General features: G+C 34.2%; 1 protein-coding gene across 1 annotated transcript; it reads left to right on the top strand.

Moving 5' to 3' along the window:
• The first annotated feature begins 12,104 nt into the window (after nt 1-12,104).
• LOC129760724 (gametocyte-specific factor 1 homolog) lies at nt 12,105-14,088 on the top strand. Its single transcript, XM_055758382.1, has one exon. The coding sequence runs from the start codon at nt 12,240-12,242 to the stop codon at nt 12,795-12,797; it is 558 nt and encodes a 185-aa protein (XP_055614357.1). The 5' UTR covers nt 12,105-12,239; the 3' UTR covers nt 12,798-14,088.
• Nucleotides 14,089-25,000: the final 10,912 nt, after the last annotated feature.

Genomic DNA, 25,000 nt, shown 5'->3' with positions numbered 1-25,000 from the left:
GTGACTATTCAGCCAAACGTCCTTTCGGCCTAACAGCCTTCGGCTGGATAACCGTCAGCCGAATAATCCATTTGGCCAGATAACCCATTCGGCCTAACGTCCATCGGCCGAATTCCCTTTCCCGTTTCCTTCAAGTAGGCAGAAAGCAAAACATGCATAGTTCCTATTCAATGGGAGTCCATTCCCTTTTCCGTTTTCTGCACAAGACAGAGGACTGCATTGAAAGGAGTCTAAACAACAGGAAGGCACCGTTGTGCGTTTTTTTGGTAATTTATCGGTGGCAAAAACCCTACGACAAATATCCCTCGTCCTCCATCTGGCTCAGGTAGTACACTGGTTAAGATGTCGGATTGGCAAGACTATATATGAAATATGTTGTGAGTTCGACTGGATTTTCAAATTGCATTGAAAATTATCAGTGGCTTGTTCTTTAACTTGGTGAAATTTGACTTTTATGAAATCCAATTTTCCAATGCTTACTGAGTTTTGAAAGCTTTGTCCGAGAATCAAAGTTGAGCAGTTTGTTCGTTTTGATGTTTATGTAGGATTATGCGTCTTAATCAGCATTTTTTCTAAAGCTTACTATACATTACCAATATTTATGAACTATTAGGATGTGGTTTGTTTAGAAATTAAAATATTTATTTCAACAATTATTTTTCGTACCAAGGTTATGCGATAAAAATTCGTATTAGTTAAACCACATGAAAATTTGTGAATATAGATGAGTCAAAACTTTTAATAAAATTTCAAGAAGAAAAACCAGGTGTTTTTCAACATGAAACATATATAAAAATAAAAAAATCTCATTTTCGTGTGAAAATGAAAAACGAAATTTCGTACCATGAAAGCCAACCAGAGGTGCCAGGTGTCCTGATTTATCAGGATTTTTCCTGATTTTCGAGAGACTGTCCTGATTTTTCAAAAACTCTCGAGTTGTCCTGATTTTTGAAAATTTTTACCCTAAAATGTCCTGATTTGTCCTGATTTTCATAAAAACTTCTTAAATATGATCGAATTTGTAGTTAAACTATGAGAAAATCGAATTTGATTTATTTATCCAATGAAATAATTAAAAAAAGGTTATAAAATAGGTAAATCCATTTAACAGATGGTAATCTTCGGTTCAGATGACATTCAAACGGTGTTTTTCGATATGAACTACCGGCCAGCCAACAAGTTGCGTACTGTTGTTGCATAAATCAAGGCGTTTACAGCACCTGTATTGCGCCTTTATTTATGAAATCCAAGCAGAAATCCTTATTATTTTCGTGAATCAAGAGGTGTCCTAAAAAATCCTGATTTTTAACTTCGCGTTGTCCTGATTTTTGATGAAACCACCTGGCACCCCTGAAGCCAACCTTGTTATATTTATCGGAAACACCATCCAGTTTCGAATGAACTTCACTGAGATGAATTAACAGTCATAAGCTTTTTTTCTTTCATTTAACAGCTTTTCGAAAATTGTAACTGAAAATTGGAGACACTGGCCAGTAGTGCTTTTTTCAAACATATCATCATTGGCACAGTGCATATTTCAGCGCATTTTCGGCTCAGAAATTTGCTAAATAGGCATGGGATTTTTGCAACCTCTTCTATGGGCACACATTTTTAACACAACTGCGATTTGCAAAATGCCATAAAAGTTCCGCATGGAACCAAGAAATTCTTTAAGAGTTCATATGAAAGTACGATAGTTAAATGTCATTTCCGAGCTTAGAACGTACAAATATGCTTCATAATAATTTTTTGGACTATTCATATTATATGTTCGTTCAGAAGTCGAAGACAAGCACAGGTAGTAACTCTTTGACTTTTGATTTCTTGGGATTGCCACCCTAAGGCCTAGTCCACATTAGGCAACTTGGATTGCGATTTTGGTTGCTGAGACTTGTTTATGTTTACGTTTGATAAGATGCTCGTCTCAAGTCTCCCGGCAAGTATGGGAGTCCTTCAGCAACCAAGATGTAAACATAAACAAATCCCAGCAAACGGAATCGCAGTTCAAGTTGCCGAGTGTGGACTAGGCTTAATACACGCTCCAAGTTGGTGTTAATGTCTAATATTCCGCACAATGCATAAAACTTCCCGACGTGGCTAAACATAATTTGTAGTATTTACAAACAACATTTGTGTAGGAGTGTATGTTCGAGTAGAATGCAGCTAGATAGTCGGATGATTCTGTCAAACCTTCATCTCGTCATTTCATTTGACAAAGTAAAACCAAAATAAAAAAAAAACAATGACCACTATTTGTTTGTCTTCAACGGATGATCTTCCAACAAGCAGCGTATGCTTCCCTCTTTTCACTGTTTCAAACATTAGTTTGTAAACGTTGAAAAGGTTATGAAGAAGAAGTAATGTTTTCGGTTTCATGCAAAAATTTACTGAAAATTTTACTCAGATTCGATACAATGTAGTCTGCTCTTAGCAAAATATTAATTACATACATACACCTACTAAGGTGTTCCTCCAACAAGGTTCGAAAAAGATGTAAAAATCATCTTATGTGAAGACTAAATACAAGATTAATTTTGTGCCTTTTTTCACTTCAACCAATAATAATAATAATCTACCTGATGAAACATAACGATGAAAAACGTTTCTGAAGGAAACATTTCTCCAAAGAAAGGCTCGAGTATTTAGATAGAAGGATATCAGGCAGCATCGAGCAACAAAATAGAAGAATAACACGTGTTAGCTGGAAGCACATTAGTAGCACCAGTAAAGGTTATTGATTTTCTATTCTGTTCTTCCGCTTTCTTGGGAGGAAAAAGCTGCCGTATATCTACTAAAACTAGGCGATCCAATTTAGTTGCACTCCAGAGACTATCAAGTTCAGCACTTCTAACATTTGACCCACATTTGGAACCGCACGAGTGAGTAATAAATTTTTATTAAAAGAAGGTAGAAAACTTCTGGGTGTTGTAGAAGCTGAGATGTTCAGTTCAGTATGTAGGTTGTTTTCACGTTTAGACCACATGTCACATCAACGATGTTTGCCATAGGAAGAACTCCTGAAGCAGCGGCAATGGATCATGAATTTTAAATAGGCAAACATGACCAAAGAAAGGGTCCGAAAGTGTTTTTTGCAATATTTTTTCTTGTTCCAGTGCCTCTAGACTCTAGAGACATGCATTCCACTTGACGTTTCTTCAAACCAAATAGAAGCGATTCCATGCAATGCCCAAAAGCAGCATTAAAACTTTGTTATGAATGAAATTCAGGAATTCAAGTCATCTAGTTTGTTGTTTTAACTTTATAGAAGTACATCTTTCAATTAGTTTCGAAATTTTTGGGGACAATTGCAGTGAATCATTAACGTTTTAACAACCTAGCAAAGCCCAAAAAAGACTCAACGATGCTGAATGAGATTGAGCATAATAGGTCCATGAATAAAGAATGGCAGAAGGTAATAGGCTTTTTTCTATAATTTCAACTCTTCCTTGGCTACGTTGCTGATTTGCTACGTGTGTTAAGCCTACGCAAGCTCATTGTTTTGGGTGCCCCTGAGCGAGTTCTTAGCTTCAAGTACCTCCTGCATATATACACAGGATTCAATTCATTCAAGGCTTCCGTTTAAAGTGGTTTCGTAAAAAAATCCTTTTCACTTGCTTCAGTGAGATTGAACAAAAAAGGACGACTTCTCCTTTCAGGAATTGGTGCAGGAACGTGTAATGTACATAAGCTCAGTCGAACATGTTGATAACTGAGACATAACTTAAGTTGTAACGAAAAAAAATTGATTTCCATGAACTGTTTTTTTTTAATATTTACTTTGGATTCTGAATCTGATTTCTGATTCTGAATTCTACGTCTGAACTATGAATCTGACACCAGTATCTAAATTGTGGATCGGATATCTGAATCCAAATTCTTAATCTGAATTTTAAATACTGAATTTGAAAAGATTTGTGAAAATGAAATATCTTTTAAAATGTTTTCTTGAATGTATTTTACCGTCGAGTTTAGTATAATCATTGAAATTCTTATTTCATTGTCGATTTTGGTTAATGATAATGGAGTCTTTTTGGCACACAAATTCTTCTGTTTTCTCTGTTACTTTCGGTAGTCCAATTTCTCCCACTTCAATAAACCAAAGAAAAAACATTCTTGCTATCATTGAAGTCTAGCCAGTACTGATGAATAGAGCACGATCCCAGACAGACAGGCGCCTCATTTTAAAACCGAGGCTGTCGCCTCTCGGTTTGCCAGAAAGAATAAATTGTAGTTTTTTGTTCTTTATTCTTCTACATTGTGAATGGGATATATCAGTTCCACCCACTACTGTTGCTGTTGCTGCTGCTGAACAGAAGTTCAAAAGTTATTGCTGTTTTCGTACTGCCATTTGCATTCGAAAGTCGTGGAATATAAATTTAGAAAAAATTTGGCTTGATTCCCTGCGCTTTTATTTTAAGCGATTGTTTCTTACCATTTTATTTTTTGCAGAAGGAATCTTAATAGGTTTGTGGAGCATTTTGGGGGAACTTTGATCACTTTTTTCATTCATTTTTTAACATTTTGTAAAGGGTTGCTTTTTCGTAACACCTAAAAATTTTAAAATAATTACACTGAGGTTTTTTTACGCGGGGGTTTCGTCTCGCGTGAAAAAAAAACACTGATTATTCGAAAATCCGCGTAAAAAAACCTCGTGAATTCGAAAATCCGCATAAAAAACCCCGTAATTCGAAAATCCTCGTAAAAAATCCAATTTAATTTAAAAATCCACGCAAAAAAAGCACGTTATTAAAACAAACGCGTAAGAACCATGATTATTCAAAAATTTTCGTACAATGATCTTTTATTTTTAAGATAAAAAACAATAAGGTAAACAGAACAGTAGAATATAGTGAGGCTTATTAGACAGCGTGGAATTCAGATCGATAAAACGATACGCATTATGCGGATTAAAGTAAATTTTTAATCTTTTTTATCACTCTTTTCTCTTTTACTGTGTTCTCGGTGAGTTCCTCTTCTTTGTCTCATATCACATGTCTCAGGTCTCATGTCTCAGATCTCAGGTCTCATATTTCAGGTCTCATATTTCAAGTCTCATGTCTCATGTCTCATGTCTCATGTCTCATGTCTCATGTCTCATGTCTCATGTCTCATGTCTGATGTCTCATGTCTGATGTCTCATGTCTCATGTCTCATGTTTCATGTCTCATGTTTCATGTCTCATGTCTCATGTCTCATGTCTCATGTCTCATGTCTCATGTCTCATGTCTCATGTCTCATGTCTCATGTCTCATGTCTCATGTCTCATGTCTCATGTCTCATGTCTCATGTCTCATGTCTCATGTCTCATGTCTCATGTCTCATGTCTCATGTCTCATGTCTCATGTCTCATGTCTCATGTCTCATGTCTCATGTCTCATGTCTCATGTCTCATGTCTCATGTCTCATGTCTCATGTCTCATGTCTCATGTCTCATGTCTCATGTCTCATGTCTCATGTCTCATGTCTCATGTCTCATGTCTCATGTCTCATGTCTCATGTCTCATGTCTCATGTCTCATGTCTCATGTCTCATGTCTCATGTCTCATGTCTCATGTCTCATGTCTCATGTCTCATGTCTCATGTCTCATGTCTCATGTCTCATGTCTCATGTCTCATGTCTCATGTCTCATGTTTCATGTCTCATGTCTCATGTCTCATGTCTCATGTCTCATGTCTCATGTCTCATGTTTCATGTCTCTTGTCTCATGTCTCATGTTTCATGTCTCATGTCTCATGTCTCATGTCTCATGTCTCATGTCTCATGTCTCATATCTCATATCTCATATCTCATGTCTCATGTCTCATGTATCACGTTCTTAGTCTCAGAGCTAAGATTTTCCCAACTACAAAAAGATTCGAGTTTTTTCCTTTGAAAAAGTCTTAGAATATTTTCTCTCAAAAACCGTATTAATTCGCGAAATCCGTGTAAAAAACCGTGTTAATTTGAAAATCCGCGTAAAAAAACAGCGCTAATTCGAAAATCCGCGTTAAAAAAGTCGCGTAAAAAAATAACCCGTAAAAAACCCGCGTTAAAAAATACCTCAGTGTACTGATTAAAAGAGTTTAAAGTATGGCCAGTATGACCATTTATTACAGAATATTCAAACAACATATTAGTGGCTACAATTAAATGTTTATCACAAAACAAGATTTCAAAATGTGTTTAAAAATAAGTGTCAACATAATGTACATATCAGAAAATTGGCAGAATTAAGTCTTATATCACTCGATGCCTGAACTTTTCATCTTACGAAAATATATGACGTTCTGGTATTGATACTAAATTTCCAATTAAATAAACCTTTTGAGATGTAACTCGAATCGTGACATTCAAAAACCCTTCCTTGTCTTTATAATGGGCTTTCAATAAGAAGTGTAACTAAACAAGTTAAGAAATTGAAAACAACAATTTTTATTTCAAAATTCATTCATCGAATACTAATCTGACACATTATCAAGTAGCTAGCTATGTGACTGGCGACAGATGTCTTCTCAGCTCTACATTCAAAAAAGTTTTGATAAATTTCATAAAGCCACTCAATTCCCTTTTTTCCGAGGTGCTACGAATTCAGGTGCTAATTTTAGCTGCCTTGAATCCAAACATGCAACTTTCTGTACATATTTTTGACAAAACTGTTAACATTGCGAAAAATATTTTAAAATAAAGTTTTTAAATCAATTGACAGCTTTCCCTGCAACCGCAAGTAATTTTAACTTCTTTGTAAAAAAGTTATAGAAGATTTCTTTTTGTTTACTTTTCCCGATTCTGTAAAATTTGGGGGTTTTGACGAACTGAAACAGAAGTTTTTAACCACATTGAATTTTGGATATTTCTTAAAACAAAAAACAATATGCAGGCTTAATCAAGTTTGTGAAATGAAATAAAACATTGTTTTTTAACTTTCTCGGAACACTTGTAATATCTTTCAAAATTAAAAAAAAAGAAAAGTGAAATTAATCATTTTTAGATAATTGTATTTCGGAAAATAGAATATCTATGCAATATATTCTTCCTTGATTCAATAAAGTATAATAAACAAAATCAGAATCATTTATTTACTTGTATGTAGGTTTGTAAGTTCATCAGTAATCAGTAGTGATTGACTTTACTCAAATTCGATTCATGTTTAAACTTATGAACTTCATATCACCAAAACAAAAAGTGGTAGACAAGATCTGACAAATGATTCGAAACCAAAATTTTCCAAATCAATTATTGAAACATTTTCACCAAGAATGCTATTCCCTTGAGTTATTAATTAAATTTTATAAATAAGGTTTTAAAATGGCAAGACGTTTTCATTGGAAAAATTTCCTTCAAAAATTTTAAAAATTCAATCTTTTGTATCTTAATTTTTTTAATTTTCAAATAAATTTATCGAATTTCAAAGAAAAGTTTTTCAATTTTCAAATTATTTACTGTTTTTTTTTATTTTTTTTTAGTAAATTTTTCTTTGTTTTTCAATTCTGAATTTTTGGTTCTAATAACATAATTTTTTGAAAGTCTATAAATCTAAATTTTTGATAAGAAGAATAATGTTTAATCTCTTTTGTATTCAATTGACGAACCAAATATTTAGAGTTTAAAATTTTAAATTTTATAATTTAAACGTTGCTCTTATTTTTGTTATTTTCATTTTTTTAAATGAACATGATTGTCAATTATTCTTTTAAATTTTTATGCACAACTTCATGTCAATTACCATTTGATTTTTGCTTTCAATATTTACAGCAAAACTTGAAATTCCTATGTTTATTTTTATCAGTTTCTAATTTATCATTCAAGAATTGAAATTTCTCAGCTTGTACTTTGTCAGATTGTTGATATATTTTAATCGGAGTAAAACTTTTGGTCAGTTGAGTAAATTAAACAAAAAATAAAACTTGTGACAACTTCATTCGCCAAACGGCATTTTCTATATGTGAGATTCGATGAAAAGCGTTCCTGTAACTAGTGAATTACGTAGCAAAACATACTCTTTGCTTACAAGAATAACTGGGAAAACAACTTCAATGTAGCATCATACCTTCCTTTACTCAGAAAAGGTCCCAAATAAAAAAAATATTCATATGTTTCTCTTACCTGTATGAGCGTAATTTTGTCGCTTGAGTATGCACAAGGGAGCGTTTGCTGAAACATGATACGTAAATGGCGATATTTTTCTTCCTCTTGCGACCCCTTAACGACTAGCGTTCATATGTGATAGCTACATACGTCTTGCCTTTTCTTTTCACGGTTTATTGGTAAAAAAATGTTTTTGCCTCGTTGTACACGATGATTCACATTTCGTCTCATGCTTCTTGGAATTACTACTTCTATTGCTGATAAAATGTAAAAATACGCCCAAGTAACAATTATAGTTCTATAAGAATCTGGAAGAACACTTCAAAGCTTTGTTATAAAACAACGTCTAGTTATATAAACCCCATTAAAACACCATTATAACACCTATAAGAGTAAAAAGGCCCACCTACAGGAGGTTCTGAAGAGCAAATTACAAGTAGCTTATACAACCAGAAGGACCTGACAGATCTTTGCCGAGGGGTGATTCAAGATAATAAATTCTTTGACAAAAAAAAAACGACTATATATAGTTTTTTTCGTTGGGGTTTTGAAATTGCATTTGTCATGAAAATAAATATATTCTGACACAACAATAATATCGCTGTTTCCGATTACGAATATAAATAATTAATAGTGACTTAATTAACCAACTTGAACGATTTTTTTCACATTATCCAAGGAAAAGTTGATGCGCTTTTAAATTTATCGGTTTATTTTCGGAAAAAGAGGTAAATAAAAAGCGCCCCAGTAAAACTCTACGAAATAAAAAAGTTGAATCAAAGAAATATGAATTTGAACTTTATGCTTCTTAATATGGATGTCCACATGTTATCATATTAGCCAATTCCAATGCAATATTTTTATGAAAATAACATTCCTTTATTTAATTGATGCAGAGCAACTCTTTATATTACTCAAATCCAACAAAATATGTTAAAAAGATTTTGTCAGAAAATGGCGATTGTTTCAAAATAGCTCGAGAAACCATCTAAGAAGAAGTTGTCGTTGTAACATTCAAATAATCAAAACTCACTTTATATGCAAATCACATTTATTTTAACTGGCGTTTTAGATTAACAGAATACAAATCCCGTAGCTTTTCGTCGTTTTTTTTCCTTTAAACTTGAACAACACCAATCATGCAATGGGCATTTGGAAATCCGATCTCCCGGTTGTCTGTATAAGATCCATTGTGTTGCTCGGATATTTTTTGAAACTATGAGAATCATGTCAGTTTCCGGCACACTTTCGCTGAAGAGCTGTTCCAAGGAATAAACACACTTCCTCCAAGATTCATTGGTACAGCGCATATCCTGGGAGTTGTTTTCGAGCTTCTGCTCAAAGAAGCGAACTGAAGGTTCTTCCAGGCTCATCTATAAATTTTAAGAAGAGAATAAATAAGTTAAACATTTTATTTTTCTTAATCGAATCTCAATCAAAAAAATCACCTTTTGCTATTGAAAGTAGAGGAACATCCAGTAGTGTGTTTACTTGAGAAAATTCAGATATTATTTTTTCTTTTTTCGAGTTGTTTTTTTTTTGTTTTTTTGACAGTTTTTGACATTTCTGTGGTTTTATTCAGAGCATTTCTGACTTATTCAAGAGTACTAATCCTGGAGACTTGAAAATTGCTTTAAAGCGGTCTTTAAAACTCATATATAAAAGGGGGATAAAATTAATCTTGGAAAATGGCAGGGTTTTATCAAAAGGTTGTGTAGTTGCTTTGTAGCTATCTTACAGATAATTTATATAACGGTCTTGTAAAAAATCGCTTCAGAACCATCAATTCTTGTTCAATTCTTCTAAAAAACCTTCCCTTTTTCTTTTAAAACCCTCAAGCATTCAAAATGTTGCTTGGGACGTATTAGTGTTATACAAGCTAATGGATAAAGTTTAAAAGATAAGTGTTAACTTTCAAATCCTGACTATTTTATTTAAAACCAAGCAAAATTCGGAAATTCTATTTCTAAATTTTCTAACAAAAAACCGAGCAATATTCGAAATAAATTGACAAAAATTAAGATAAAAAAAAATTAACATAAATCTTATTTTTTTCATCAAAAACATAACCAGATTTTGAATCGTATTTCAGGCTCCAATAAATCGTTAAAATGTATTTTAATAACTTTATCCTGAACAAAATTGCTACTTGGACGACAAAATTTAAAATAGTAATGATGCAATTTGAATTTTTTGTTTAATTTTTCAAAAAAAATATGTGAATGAATCCGGACAAAATCAGGATATTTTCCAAACTAAATTTGGGACTCGAACTCCAAATCCCCCTTCCTACGGCCATGGAACCGCATATGAATATGTAGTGTTGTTATGAAATCTGAAGGGAAACTTTTTTCTGGTCTGAGTCGCAGTTTCGGAAAAAAATATCCGTGAAAAGTTCATTAAGTTTTAAAAGAAGAACGAATGTAACATAGTGTCATTATTTTAAACTCAATAAAAAATTGGAAAATTATTCAATTTATTGAGTTCTCTACCGCCACAACCATTCAGAAAATTTATATAAGGTACATGTCACGTTCTTATGAGAATTTTTTTCTAGAGGGCCGTTAAGCGGGCCACAGACTACACAACATTTGTACAAATGCGATGAAATTCGATGAAATTTTGTCGCTGTCCACATGATTTGCATAGTGTATGGCACTGCTTGAATGAGCGCAGAAACGGTTGGAGTAAAATCGGTCGGGATCGAAATATTTTGTACAAAACATCCTCCCAGCCGAGGTGGAGATGGTTTTTTTTTTTGTTGCTGTTACTGTTTTCGCCAGCAATCGTTTGTGTTCGCGTGAAATATGTTTGTATAGTGTGTGGGCGAGCATAGATCAAACAATCGTCGTGGAATCATCGAATTTGTACAGGCCATTTGTGTAGTCTATGGCCCGCTTTAGACTTTTTGTATTTATATGATTAAATTAGGATAAGAAAAAAAACTCATCAAGCCTAAAGCAGTTTTGTAGGAAAGACTCCGACAAAGTATCCAACATAACTTTGTCGGCTTATAGAACGCCGTTCAAGTTACATCTTCGAATTTCATCCACTTTTATAGGACGAAAAGGTTTTATAGCTTGAATTCATAGTTGGCATGAAGTTCCAAAAACCTCAAATGTTACTTGTGTATGTATAACTAAATGGTGGAGCCCTCCAGAAGTTTCAATATTTGCAGAAGGTAGTTGAAAATTTGTGTCGAAAGATCTGAGACATGATAAATTTTCAACCCAAAAACCTCTTCAGCTCGATTATGAAACATTTGCCCCGATTTGATCCGTCATAATTTGAACTTAAACTTGAACTTAAGCTGTAATCCTTTAAACCTTTGATTAAAATATGGTTTTTTCGATTATTGTAGAAGTTCTGAATTCTCAACATTCACATAACGCAACAAAAAATTGTTTCTCCTATTTGCCGAAAATTGTTATCATATTTAACACACTAAGATCATGATTTACCGCCGGGATCATTACCTCCCGAATTACAGTGAATTTGATTCATATAGACGAAATTCGTATGGAAAACCACTCGAATCTCGAAACGCTTCATTTCTCCTGAAATCCGGTCAGACATTTCTACGGATGTCCAGGTACTCGAATGATGTTTTTAAATGCAAAATAAGTTCCTAATTTCCATGTAAATCCTGAAAGGAAACATTCTCGAGCCTACGGAGGGAATTTGAAACTTCCCTGCAATCCACAGGAAAAACCCGTGTTGATCACATAGATAAGATTTGCTGTTGTTTTTTTTTCTGTTCTGCGATAGTCTTGTAATAATCAGCAATTCAGAACGAAATCGTCCAGACCACAGGAGAAAAGATTTAGTGTGTACCTACTTCAGTTGGAAACAAATTATCATAGCCCGAAAAAGAAAACAAAAACTTTAGCAGCTCGAAACAAAGAGAACGATTGTTTTCTACCTCTTGAGAGCAAACAGGCAATCGAAAAAGACTGATTCACAGGCAGCACTGATGCAGTTTTTGTTACGACAGTGGGCAGCGCGCATGTGCCGTTTTTATGAACGTACTAGAACGACTAGAACAGTCTATTTTCAGCTGTCAACCGGGCTGACGTGTTTATTTCTGGTAGAAAAGTCGTTTTTGTTAATCAGTCGCAGTTTACTAAATAAAAGATATATTGTGTTTTAAAGTAAGGCAGCTTGCACAGAAACTATGAGTACCCCACTTGGATATACGGAATTAGTACAATGTCCGTACGAGAAGGCGCATCGAATTCAACCACACGCTATGTCTAAACATTTGTTCAAATGTAGAAAAAATCATCCCAAATTGGATTACGTGTCCTGTCCATTCAACGAATCGCATCGAGTTCCGGCTCAGGAGTTGAAACTTCACAGTAAGGATTGTCCTGATCGTGCTTCAATTGAAACGTACAAATATTCGATCGCTACGACGGCTTCCGCCTGCATTCCGGGTGAGCAGTCTCAACAGCCAAAATTAATATACAACCGACAGAAGCCCGACCCAATTCACACGAACTACCGCAATCCGAGACCGGAAGTTTCGGACGATGATGACGGTGAACCTGCGGCAGCCAGCTTGGATGACGATGAGTGCTGGGATGATATGAATTTACCAGCCTACAACCCTCAGGAGTACTGTAAAAATGCCAAGGTCATCCGGAAAGCAACACTGAAGACTCCCGCTGAAAAGAAAAAGTTCTACGAAAATGAACGGCTTAGGCTGCGAGATTTGAATTTGAATGATTAATAGATTCAGAAATCTCTACGTGCAACGTTCCAAAACATCCGTCTGACCGATCGAACCAAAGACACTCATTGCATTCGTGTTTATTTTTTAACCGCAAAACAAACGTTCTGAGCTCAGTCCACAACCAGTTTTCCGAGCCAATGGTATCAAGTTCGAGGATAGGAATAAACATCAATATGCTTGGTACTTTAAATTCATAAGTGTTATGTGTGTCATAAATGTTTCGTGTTCGATATTTTGACGCTATTGTTTTCAAAGTGAGGAGTAAAAAATTGATACTTCCATATTCTGTGCAAAATAGCGGTGTTCAAAATAAACGAAGTTAAGTGACAGATATAAAATTTTCATGTTTAGTTTAGGTTTTCTTCTTTTTAATCAGTTAATGATCATGTTTCACGTTCGGTAACAAAATCTTATACTCGCTTTCTTCTATAGCGAGATATATACATACATTTCAATTGCTTTTTTATACAGATGGTTCGACGGCTTAGACAGATATCAGTGATTTTCCTTCAATACGCTCAACGGAAAGATGTGTATGATAGTGTTTATAATTATGACTTAAGCGATTGAATGTAAAATATTATTTAAAATACTCTTTCGAAGTAACAATATTTTTCAAAAAGTGTTTATATTATGACTTAGACGATTGAATGTAAAAAAGTATTTAAAATACTGTTTCAAAGTAAAAATATTGTTCAAAAAAAATAATCGCTTTTCGGTATATTTTTTGTGAAATCCTTAAACAAGTGAATTCATACATTTCATTGCCAAGCAGAAATAAAATGATTTTCTGCTGTCCGCTAGCTCCTAAATAAGGCTCGTTTGCTGAAAATCTGACAAAAGGCGACCCTATGTGCACAGCTAACGCGACGACCTCATCGAAGGCCTGTCGGTCACTATCTCAACATCTGGGGAAGACCAAGAAAGTCAGCATAGAAAGTCCTTCCAGTTTTATGGTAGTCAGGCAGCAAGATGAGAAAGTTAAATGCTCGCAGTATCTTGGTAGACAGATAACTGAAGCTTAGACCCTCCAGGTTGTCAAGATTAATCTCTTATTCCAAAATTAGTTTACCGGCATTTTCGGTGAAAAGTGATGTCATTTTTAGTAAGGACATTTCAAACAGACGGAAAGAAAGTTAGAAAAAATGAAAGATGGTGAAAATGAGCGAGTAGAATTTTATCTAGAAGAAGTCTCTTCATGACACGATCAGCTCTGAGGAGTGTTGTTTTTACATGAAAATAAGTAAATCTAATCAGCAATTAAAAATATGTAAAAACACAGTTGATGTTAAGATTTTCTTTTTTCGATTGACTGAAAAAAAATCAATACTAAGGTTTTTGTGTAGGTGAGATAAGAGCATAAAGGCTACCTTAAGAAGGACGCTAATTTAACTAAAGAAATCATATAGAGTTTTGATGGTATATGGGTCTTTAAAGTTGTAGCAGAAATGCTTTATAAACCCTAACATGCTATTCGCCTTGTGTATAATAGTGTTATAGTGGTCAATAAAAGTAAGTTTATAATCCAGGATAATTCCCAGTTCTCTCACTTTTTTTGCTTCTTTCTACACCCTGATTTACTAGTGTAATTACAAGATTTTGAGATGAAAGTTTTCTACTAAATGATATTGAGCCACATTTTTTTACATTTGATTCGAGTAAACTTTTCTTACATCAGGTGCAGAATATGTCTATTTCATGCTGGAACAAATTCAAATCTTCATGACTTTTTATTTCCAAATATAGCTTCATGTCATTGGCATATATAAGTATTTTGAGATTTTTAAGGATGAAGGTAATGTCGTTTACGCACAAAATAAAAAGAAGTGGTCCTAAATGTGAGCCTTGTGGAACATTTGAAGTAACTTGAATGGGGTTTGACTTCTTTCCATTAAATTTTATGATTTGTTGTCTGTTTGTTAAATATGATTCAAGCCATTTCAGAAGTCCCAAATCACCTCCAATTTTTTGCAACACATAAAATAGCATCGGTATATTCATACGATCAAATGCCTTGCTAAAGACTGTATACAATGCCTCAACGTGATTCCCATTATCCATTGCATTTAATGAATAATCGATGAATTCAAGTAAATTTGTTGAAGTTTATCAACATTTCAAAAATTCATTCTGTTTGGCTGTTATTCGATTTTTTATTTGAAGGGGAAACTTTTCAATCACAATTGCCTCAAAAAACTTCTGAATGCAAGAGATAATAGCAATTCCACGATAATAACATACATTAGCTTTCTGCCCAGATTTTAAAATAGGAATCAGAAACAAGCTTTTCCATACTTTGGGAAAAAATCCTGTTTCTAGTCACATTGTTCGGAACTGCCTTACGGAAAAATCAATTTTTTGTAGCTGTTGCTCAAAAGCTGAAATATTATTTATTTTTATTACAATAGGTTTAGTTTTGTTAATTAATGTTTTAGTGAATACATACTGTTTGTTTTTCGCTTTAACTTTTAGGGTAAGTTCAGTTAAACGATAATATTTGTTACGAAGGCTGTAAACGAAAGATGATTTTGAATCTTATCTCAATAAATGAAATAATTTTAACTTACAATGCAGTCGCTAGCTCTAACCGCAGTCTCAAACTTGAGGATAACGTACTGACTAACGATCTAGAGGTAAACAGAACAGGTTTGATTTAACTAATCTGTCTCTGAGTATGGCAAAGGACTGCATACCAGATCTACTGAAAATGTCACACCTAATGAATCGACCGGTTATTCTGTTCAAGAAGGGATGTAATTGCTAGCTCTAACCACGAACCGTAAACTTCGGGCTAACGGATGGGCAATCGATCTAGGGATAAACGGAACAGGTTTAACTAGTCTATCTTCAAGGATCGCAAGGCTGCTTACCAAATCTACTGAGAAAATCCCACCTAACGTTGTTAATTATATCAGCTTAATCTGATGATTTCTTATAAACCAACAGCGTGTTGAACTCATGGATTTAAGCTCCAGGTTAAACGTAAATAAAAACAACCTATCAGTGACATTCCTCTAAATTGAAGTAACCGGTAAATGTTCAAAGGAGTAATAGTTTAACATATTATATTTATACATTATTGTTAACACGGGTTTCTTCTAATAAAAATAAAACAACGGACACACGTCTTGTTTGGTGGCAAGTCAGGAGTAGAAGACCTATTTCTTTTATTGAGTGTTATGCAGAGACTCGCCAGCGAGGATCTCATTTTACTATTTTCCTAAATGGAATTGTATCTTGAGGTCGAATGGCTATTTGGTCGAATACTACAATTCCTCCACCCTTTAATAGAAGGTTTCTACATTAACTAAACATTCAACAATAAATCTAATAAAACTATCTTGTTTTAAACTTTTCTTCGAACGTATTTTTCTAATACAAAATTCACTTGAACAAACTATTCAATTCGATACCTATCTAAAGGTTATACAATATTAACAAAAATCTTTATGGATTTTTTTTTTCACTTTTACTGCTCCAAGGTTTTCACTGACAGCTATCCTCCTCCCGAAAGATGAAACAAAACAGCTACAAAATGGCAAAATCATCTTTGAAATGAAATCCATTTCCTCCATCTTCATTTCGACCGCAGCGAGTACCAAAATGTCCAGAAAGTACAAAATCACGGTACTGGAAAAGATTATGGGGTTGCTCCTGCAACTACCAAAGTTCTCATCGTGGAAAATGGGAAATGTCCTAGTTTTCAGAGAGAATCTTTAACACTCTTCACGCGACTTCCATGCGACGCCGAAGCTCCGCTCACAGTATTTTTGCTCCAAAAACACCACTCACCAGGATATTCGACTGGTGTTCCAAAATCGTCAAACAAAAAAAAAATGCGCTGAGCAAACGTAAACGCGCGGCAAAATTCTGCTCTGAAAACCAAAAACTACTCCTTCAAACACAACAGCAGCAAAGCAAAACTCCGGGCACAACAGCAAAACACCTCCTGGCACAGCAAACCGCAAAACCCCACTATTCTTCGACTTTTAAAAGCAAGCTTCTCTGATCGAAGAAATTCTAGACTGAAATCTGCCACGGTACATTTTAACAAAACTATTGTCGTCGATGCAATCACATGCATTTTGCGGTCCAGAAAACTCAGCATCGTTGACGTGACATTTCTTCGGAAGTTGAGTGCCGGCGATGTAAACAGCACTCAATGGCAGTGCTCCCAGGAGTTTGGTAAAAAAAACTTAGTGGGGAACTCACCACTTGACACAATGCTGTTGGAAAGAAAACAACAAAACGAAAATCATAAAAAATAAAGAAGAAAAAACAAAATGGTGCTCAACAGCCAAAAATGTGCTTTCCTAAAAAAAAACTTTTATGTTATTTTTAAAATCAAATGGAAAGTCACCATATCAAAACGTCTATGCGTGGATAAAAAAAATCTTTGTGAAAAATGGTACAGTGTAATAAGAAAGGAATAAAACCACTATTTAAAAGGCCAGAACCACTAATAGCAGTAACGCTTTCAAATTCACTTAAGTACCAAACCTACTTACAATGCGGCAGTTCGAAAGTAAAAATTAACTTTGAACTAGCCGCTCCTGCATCCTCGTCGCCACTTGAAGTAACCGGTAAATATTCAAAGGAGTAATAGTTTAACATATTATATTTATACATTATTGTTAACACGGGTTTCTTCTAATAAAAATAAAACAACGGACACACGTATTGTTTGGATGCAAGTCAGGAGTAGAAGACCTATTTCTTTTATTGAGTGTTATGCAGAGACTCGCCAGGATCTCATTTTAGTATTTTCCTGAATGGAATTGTATCTTGAGATCGAATGGCTATTTGGTCGAATACTACATAAATCTCTCACTTCACTAGTTCATGGATCGTCCGGTACTCACGCTACTTTTCATGCTGAATCCCAGGGGTACCCGTAACACATATTACATAGCTGAAACAAAGGGTATGTAAGTTCATTTGCAAGGTTCTTTATAAATATTGAAGGAATTACATCTGGCCCAGGTCCATTTGAGGGGTCTAAATTTTTCAAACCCTTCAAGATATCCTGTTCATGAAGGTAATTGACTCCAATATTACTAGGATATTCTGGATAAAATGCAAAATAATCAAGGTCGCGATTTTCTTCCGAAAAAGTGGTATAGATTTCCTGGAAAAAAATTGCAAAAAGATTGCAGATTTCTATTGAATTATCACCAACATGTTCATACATTACTGATAGAAAATTGTCTGATTTAAGTTTTGTTTTAACGTAATTAAACAAATTCTTTGGGCAGGACTGAATTTCAAGCTCGGTTTTTGCATGGAACTCTTCAAATGCATTATTGATAGCTCAGTTCAGTTGATCGCATATTCCCAAATGATTTGCTAGGTTTTCACTACTTTTGTACTTTCTGTACGTGTTATGTACTCTCTGTTTGCGATTTTTCAAGTTTTTTATATGTTTATTAAACCAAATTGGATGTTTAGTAATTCTATGGCGTCGTTTTTTTTAATGGAATGTCTTCTGAAATGATTTGGTTCAGAGTATGATAAAAGGCACTAACCGATGATTCGACATTTCCTTCATCTTTAAAAATTTGTTGCCAATTTGTACAGCTAAGTTTTTTTTATTTTTGCATAGTTTGCAAGTTTGTATTCGAGAACTTTTTCATACTCGCAGTCATTAAGTCTATTGTATTTATGTATAAAAAGAGAAAATTCAATCGCTGTATGAAACTTTTTAATTTTCCACAGTGGATTCAATGATTCTGTCACACAGAAATGTTGAAGAATATTCGGCAAAAGAAAATCGCGCACTGTCACTTCGACTTTGAACTTCCACAACTTCCATAATGATGATATTTTTTGATTACTGCGTATGATAGATTTTATAGGTTTATCACACTATTTTTTGCACAAAATTTGAGCTTTCTAAAGTTTGTGTGGCCTGAGATACCAAAACTCTACGAAAATCGGACTTTTTTTTTACTTTTTCCATTCAAACTGCAATATCTCAAAAACTACGCTACGCTTTTTATTAAAATTTTTCCGAATGATTGTTGAAATATGAAGTTAGCATGTCTGAAGTTTTCGAAACGTTTTATCGATGGGATCAAAAATTACGAGAGGTACAATATTTCAGGAATGAACCTTAAAATGTGATTTCTATACAATTTTGGACGAATGTTTCCATAGGGAAATTATATTTTATGTTCGTCAACCAGTAAATCTATTTCAATCAAAAATTCAAAACAATATCGTGAGATGCTGATATCAATACACAAATGGATCATTTATTAATTTTTTCCTATCTTTATTGCTTCCGTCAGACATTTTTGACTGATTTGTGGATGGAAAAGATATTAGGTGGTATGAAAAAAACCTAGCAATTGCTTTTGCTAAACCAAATCGAGCAGTCGAGCAGTCGCTTAAAGCAATTGCTTCGGTTGATATGAATAAAGTTTTTTTTGACAGTTGTTTTCTCTGTCAGGAGCTTTTACTTTTAGAACAAGCAAATTTGGTATGAAGCCCAAATTTGAAGTAATCGCTCGACAAATCTCCTAGCAATTGCTTTATTTTCTAAGCATGCTCGGTAGCAGACTTTTCCAATAAAAAATTCTTTACTATTCAAAAAGGCATTTTCAAATGGATAAAGAAGAGTCGCAGTGATAATCCAGCTTTTTTTTTCGTATTCCTGTCGTTGTATGAAATGATTCGTCTAAGATGAAACTAAACAAATCAATCAGTAAATATTCCAAATTAAAAATTCCGGCTATAATGGAAGAAGTCCCAATCGGCTTGAAGTTGGAAGAAAATTGTAATAATTTAAAACATAATTCAGACTTCCATATTTTAAAGTTTTTTTTTATAATCCAAAGATTTGAAAAAAAAAAAATTAAATTAAGATGCGTGCCTATTTTTTTTTATACATCGGATTATCCCGATCCGAATACGTGTGGGAGAGCTATGACAAATGTTAAAGTTAGGCCATTTGTTGTTTGACTATATTCGATTATGTATTCATTTTTCTTTAAACATACGAGCACGCATTAACCAAAAACTTTCCGGTCGTTCTTACACCCACCATCCGCACCGTCGACTTCATGGCTATTTTAGCCGTACTTTTCAATTTTTTGATCGTTTTCTTTCATTTAAATTTAGAAAACTTCAGATTCTGCTGGTTGGATAGCTCTATTTTTCGAAGCAAAAGCTATGTTCTAAGACTTTAGTACACATCCGCTAAGCAAATGTTTATTCATACCAAACTAAGCAAATGCTTTGGTCTTTTGCTTTGCTTGATTTCGAGCTAAGTAAAAGCTGCCGAAGCAATTGCTAAACCTTATTCATACCACTTATTGTTATCGTGAATCGTCCAAAATTCTATAGACATCGCATTTTTAGGTTCATGCCTGAAATATTGTACCTCGCGTAACTTTTGATACCATCGATAGAACGTTTCAAAAACTTCAGACATGCTAACTTTATATTTCAACAATCACTAGGCAAAATTTCAATAAAAAGCGTAGAGTAGGTTCTGAGATATTGCAGTTTGAATGGTAAAAGTCAAAAAAGTACGATTTTCGTAGAATTACTGTATCTCAGGCAACACAAATTTTAGAACGCTGAAAGTTTGTGATATAATAGTGTGATGGTTGATCTATCATACGCAGAAAATTTGATAAAAAAATATCATCAGAGTAAAAAGTTATGGTAGTTCAAAGTTGAAGTGACAGTGTGCGTGCTTCCAATTTCTATACAGTTATGAACGGTACTATTTGTCTGTTTGTAGAATACAAACAATTCACTCACACTCATACATTATTTTTTTTTTTTTTTTGTTTCGATTATAGTCGTTTTACCATCTTTATGGCATTCGCGACTTTATCAACGTTGTAGTTGGCGGATCGCTATTGAAAAACTATCCGGTACAACTGTGTTCGATGTTTACTCTTGGGCTCGAACTCGCGGACATCGGCTCAGGAGACAACAGACTTGCCAACTGAGCTATATCACAAGCCCACTCATACATTATGTTTCTGGTGCTTTGTTTGGCGGATGATGCTTCTATCCGTATTATGCAACAATCAAAATAATCGACCATGAATGGTAAATGAAAAATAAATCACCTCGACCAGGAATCAAACTCGAGTCTTTTGATTACCTCTCCGACACCTTTCCAATAGGCTTAATCGTCGGATGTAAACTAGTCAAGCTGTGGCTCTATAATTCAGTTGACTTCATCGAGTTGAATTCACTGCTAAATGCTGCGGCAAAAAATGCTCATTGTGCCCCGATCAATTGTGCTCTATACGCCACAAGTCAACAAGTTCAAGTAAAAACGCTTTTTAAAATTTAATGATGGTGAAAATTGAGGAACAATGTGTATATCATATTGCAGTGCGTACATAACATATTAAAATGATTGAACGATCAAAAGAGCTTATTCTCCGGTGCTCAAAAATTATAATATTTTCGTCACAGGTACTCAACCTTGTTGGTTTTTTTTTAATATTTCTGTAAAGATGATAAGAAAATTTCTTTTTTTGCTGAAATTTTTATACTAAAGGAACTACAAAACTGTTCCTCATAAAAATTTATTTGAGAAAATTCGTACTATAGTGGAAAAGAGAAGTGCTTAATATGCCCCGGGTGCTCGTTATGCCCTTATCTCCCCTACTTTTGAAAAAAAATTAACAGTCTTGAAATTTCTCTTTAAATCAAACATGAAGAAAAGGTTGATTTTTTTTTTGGTTTTATATAAGGCACTCAACCATCCATGTGGTATACTTGTCTAACGTTGAACAATCAATTGTGTTTATTGAAAAGAATGAAAACCTTAAAAAACCATCATAAAGGATGAAAGATTTTCTACAAAGATACCTATTTTGTTTTGATGTTCAGGTGGATTATTTAAAATTTGGACTTAAATATATAAAGAAAGTCCAATATTTTCCAAGTCCTAAATAATTATTCATGAAAGTCTTCACCCTAAATTATCCACTAAATTTTCAAGAAAAGCAAAAGACATTTTTTTTTATAATAAAACCTTACGAAAGTTCTTTATTCAGATTATTCTGATCAAATGTATACGAAAGATTGATTTTTATTGTAAACACTTTTAACACTCTACAACCAATAACTAAGTCGTCAGGATACTATTTCTGGTACAATCAGCGATGAGATATTGTATAAGATTTTTCAAATGAAATAATAATCACTCTGTTTGCTACTACTAATTTTGATCAATGTGATAAAAATTGACCAGGGAATTTTTAACCAGGAATTTTCCTATTAGTTCATGTTATTAACATATGGAGTTTCAATAGCGCTAAGCGCAAGACAAGTGTTTAAAGTTCACAGTTATTATTTTAAATCTGCCTTCGAATAAACCATTAAAAAGCTTAAACAGGGTGAATTATTTCTGAGAGTTCGAGTAGGCGTTGACTCAAGCGAACGTCAAATATTGTCAATGAAGTTGAAATCCGAAGTTTTTGCGCTGGTGATTGGCAACCTTGCCAAACAGCGACGATGAACAATTCTTCAAACACCTCGGCGATTGGCAACCCGTTCTTTTGTTTGGTTCCGACACTCGGAAGATGTTTGACAGGTGTTTGGTCAACATAGAATGTCGTCAGTGATGTCGCCAGTGATGTTGCCGTCGCTGATGTTGACGAAAACTCCGGTTTGGGGATTCAGCGACAATATTTTCGCTCTGTGAAAAAGTCGTTCCAGCTGATTGAGAAAATTATATTAATAAAGAAGTACCAGTATTGTATTCAGTTTAAAATATCCGCGAAAGTGTACAAAATTGTTAAGTGTCCTGTAGCAAATAAACTACAGAATGTGGTATGTTATCTTATTTTGATCGCCGCTGGGATATATTCTTATCTGAGTTTGTGGCATATCGGCAAATTGAAAATCTAGTTAGAGAGCAATTAAGACAGACATGAAAATTGATAGGTGGAAAGGTCAAAGCTAGAGCGCTTTGGGTAGAAGAACCTAATAGATGGTGAAAATGTGAGCTAGGGCATTGTTTTTTATCGACAGCATGAAATGTGGTATGGAAATCAGCTTCAGAATTTTCGGTTGCAGTAGGTTCCAACATCAAAACAGAATTCTGTTTCGAGATCTTCAATTCTCTCTAAAGCTGTTAATTAGAGCTTGAATTCGAAGTTTTAATGATAAAAATCATATATTTATTGTCATTAACCTGTTATTTAAGTAAATTCGAGTTTTCGAATGGTGCTAATATTAGCTATACTAATTGTCGAAAAATAAATTATTCTCTCGAAGACACCGTGCATACGCTTTCAAGTAAGCTTTCCAGACTAGGAATACGTATTTCGATAACAAAGATTGCAGTCGATTCGCCATCGGAATCTTCACAGCAAGAAAAATTCGTGTAATTTTAGATTGAAAACGATGCACGAAAACGGAACATCGTTTTTAATCTAAATTTACATCATCGTTACATTGAGGCGTGTAAATTTAGACTACATACGATGCACGAAAAGAGAACAGCTTATTGTCGTGTAAAAATAAACAGTGATGTAAAATTTCTATATTGTTTCTAGATATTTGCAATTTTTATACAATATTCAAGTCTTATGATGAAAAAAAACACTATTTTGTTTTTATTAAACTTTTATATTTAAAACAAAAGAACATTAGTAACAATGAAAAAAAGCACAGCCACCATCACAAGCATCGCCAGGCTGAGGCACTGTTGTACACAAACATGAACATTCTGTTGATATTCCAATCCAACCGGTCAGCGCCACTGGGGGATCAAACGGAATTCCGTTCCGGACTGTCATGGTTCGGATTCACACATCAGCCGGGTCAGAAGGTGTTTTTGTTCACAAATCCTTGCATCGTCGAGGCAAATCCAGACAGTCGTATTCCGGATCTCTGCCACTGCAAAATCAGCCGTCGCTGTAATCGAAAAAAAAAATCAGTTACATCATTCGTTTGTTTTTTTTCTTACTTTAGAAACTTACCACTTTTACTACGAAGAATAGAGATGATGGAGCTGCGTCTTGGAACGAGACACTCGGTATCCGAAAAATGACTCGACTGGCTAATGGACAGACAAACAGTTCCATTCAATTTTAAATCTAACAGATATAATTTTACACTGTTTGTGATGTAAATTTCATTGACCGGTTGATTTTTACACCACGGAATGTAAAATTATAGCAAAACAATCTATTTCTATCCGCTTTTTGAAAATAGACTAAAATTACATCAAAAGGAGTTGAAAATTACATCTGTTTTGTATTACACTTGTGAAAAAATACATCACTCGTGTTTTAGATTCCGTATACTTTTAGAAATTTTTTGCTGTGTTGTTATGTCAATCACAAACTACACACTGGTTTTGTATGGGCCGAAAGTGGAAAAAATATTTCAATAAACTAAGTCCGTTGTATCGAAATTTATCTATGTTTTAAATTTAATGTCATTAATTTTGAAAAAGAATCGAGTTTTCTAACATAGGTACATATGTTATAGTGATTTTTTCTGGAACTCCCCACGTTTGAAAAGAGAGCGAGGTCCTTTACTTAGAAAAAATAATCATGATTTTTTTTAAACTTATTTGTGATAGAACAAAAATGGAGGAGTAGGCGATGACCCGATGGCATCGTACGTGTTTTTATTCGTTCTAGTGAAAATTATCAATTATTTATTCATTTGAATGGGAATTTTGCAAAAAAAAAAACTATTTAAAAATGTGTTTAACGCGTAGACGGATGTGTGCAGAATGGTTTGAAATCGAAGTTGCTCCTAAATAGGGGAACATGCCCTATTATGCGCCACCTAAGCGAATCGCTGATTTTCTATGTATTCCACATAAAAATGTTGAAACTTACGGTTTTCCTTGGGAACAGCAAGCAGCAACTTCTGCTCCCACGAGCAGAACCAAAACAGTTTGTTTTGGTTCCGCATGCTTTGAGTCAATTCGCAATTGAAACAATAGCGGTGATGATTGAAGATGACAGCTGATGATGGTAAACACGGTATAAATGTTTACATCATCACACGGTCAAGCGAGACAACATAAATTGGGTTCGTGGTAACACAACAGTGTTGCCAGATATTCTGGGTAAGAATATCAAAGTACTCATTGAGAAATGAGTACTTTCCCGGTTAGGGATTATAAGATGTGGAAGTGACAATTAGCTATCGCTAATTAATATAGTTGTAATCTAGTGACCTCATAGACGAAACATGAATAA

Source organism: Uranotaenia lowii, unplaced genomic scaffold (genome assembly GCF_029784155.1).
Source record: "Uranotaenia lowii strain MFRU-FL unplaced genomic scaffold, ASM2978415v1 HiC_scaffold_740, whole genome shotgun sequence".
In the NCBI taxonomy this organism is placed as follows: domain Eukaryota; kingdom Metazoa; phylum Arthropoda; class Insecta; order Diptera; family Culicidae; genus Uranotaenia; species Uranotaenia lowii.
The sequence above is the reverse complement of the archived record's forward strand: the minus strand, read 5'-3'. Positions and strand labels throughout refer to the sequence as shown.

Excerpts from the sequence above, each read along its gene's own strand:
- LOC129760724 (XM_055758382.1), top strand. The coding sequence starts at position 12,240 with ATGAGTACCCCACTTGGATATACGGAATTAGTACAATGTCCGTACGAG.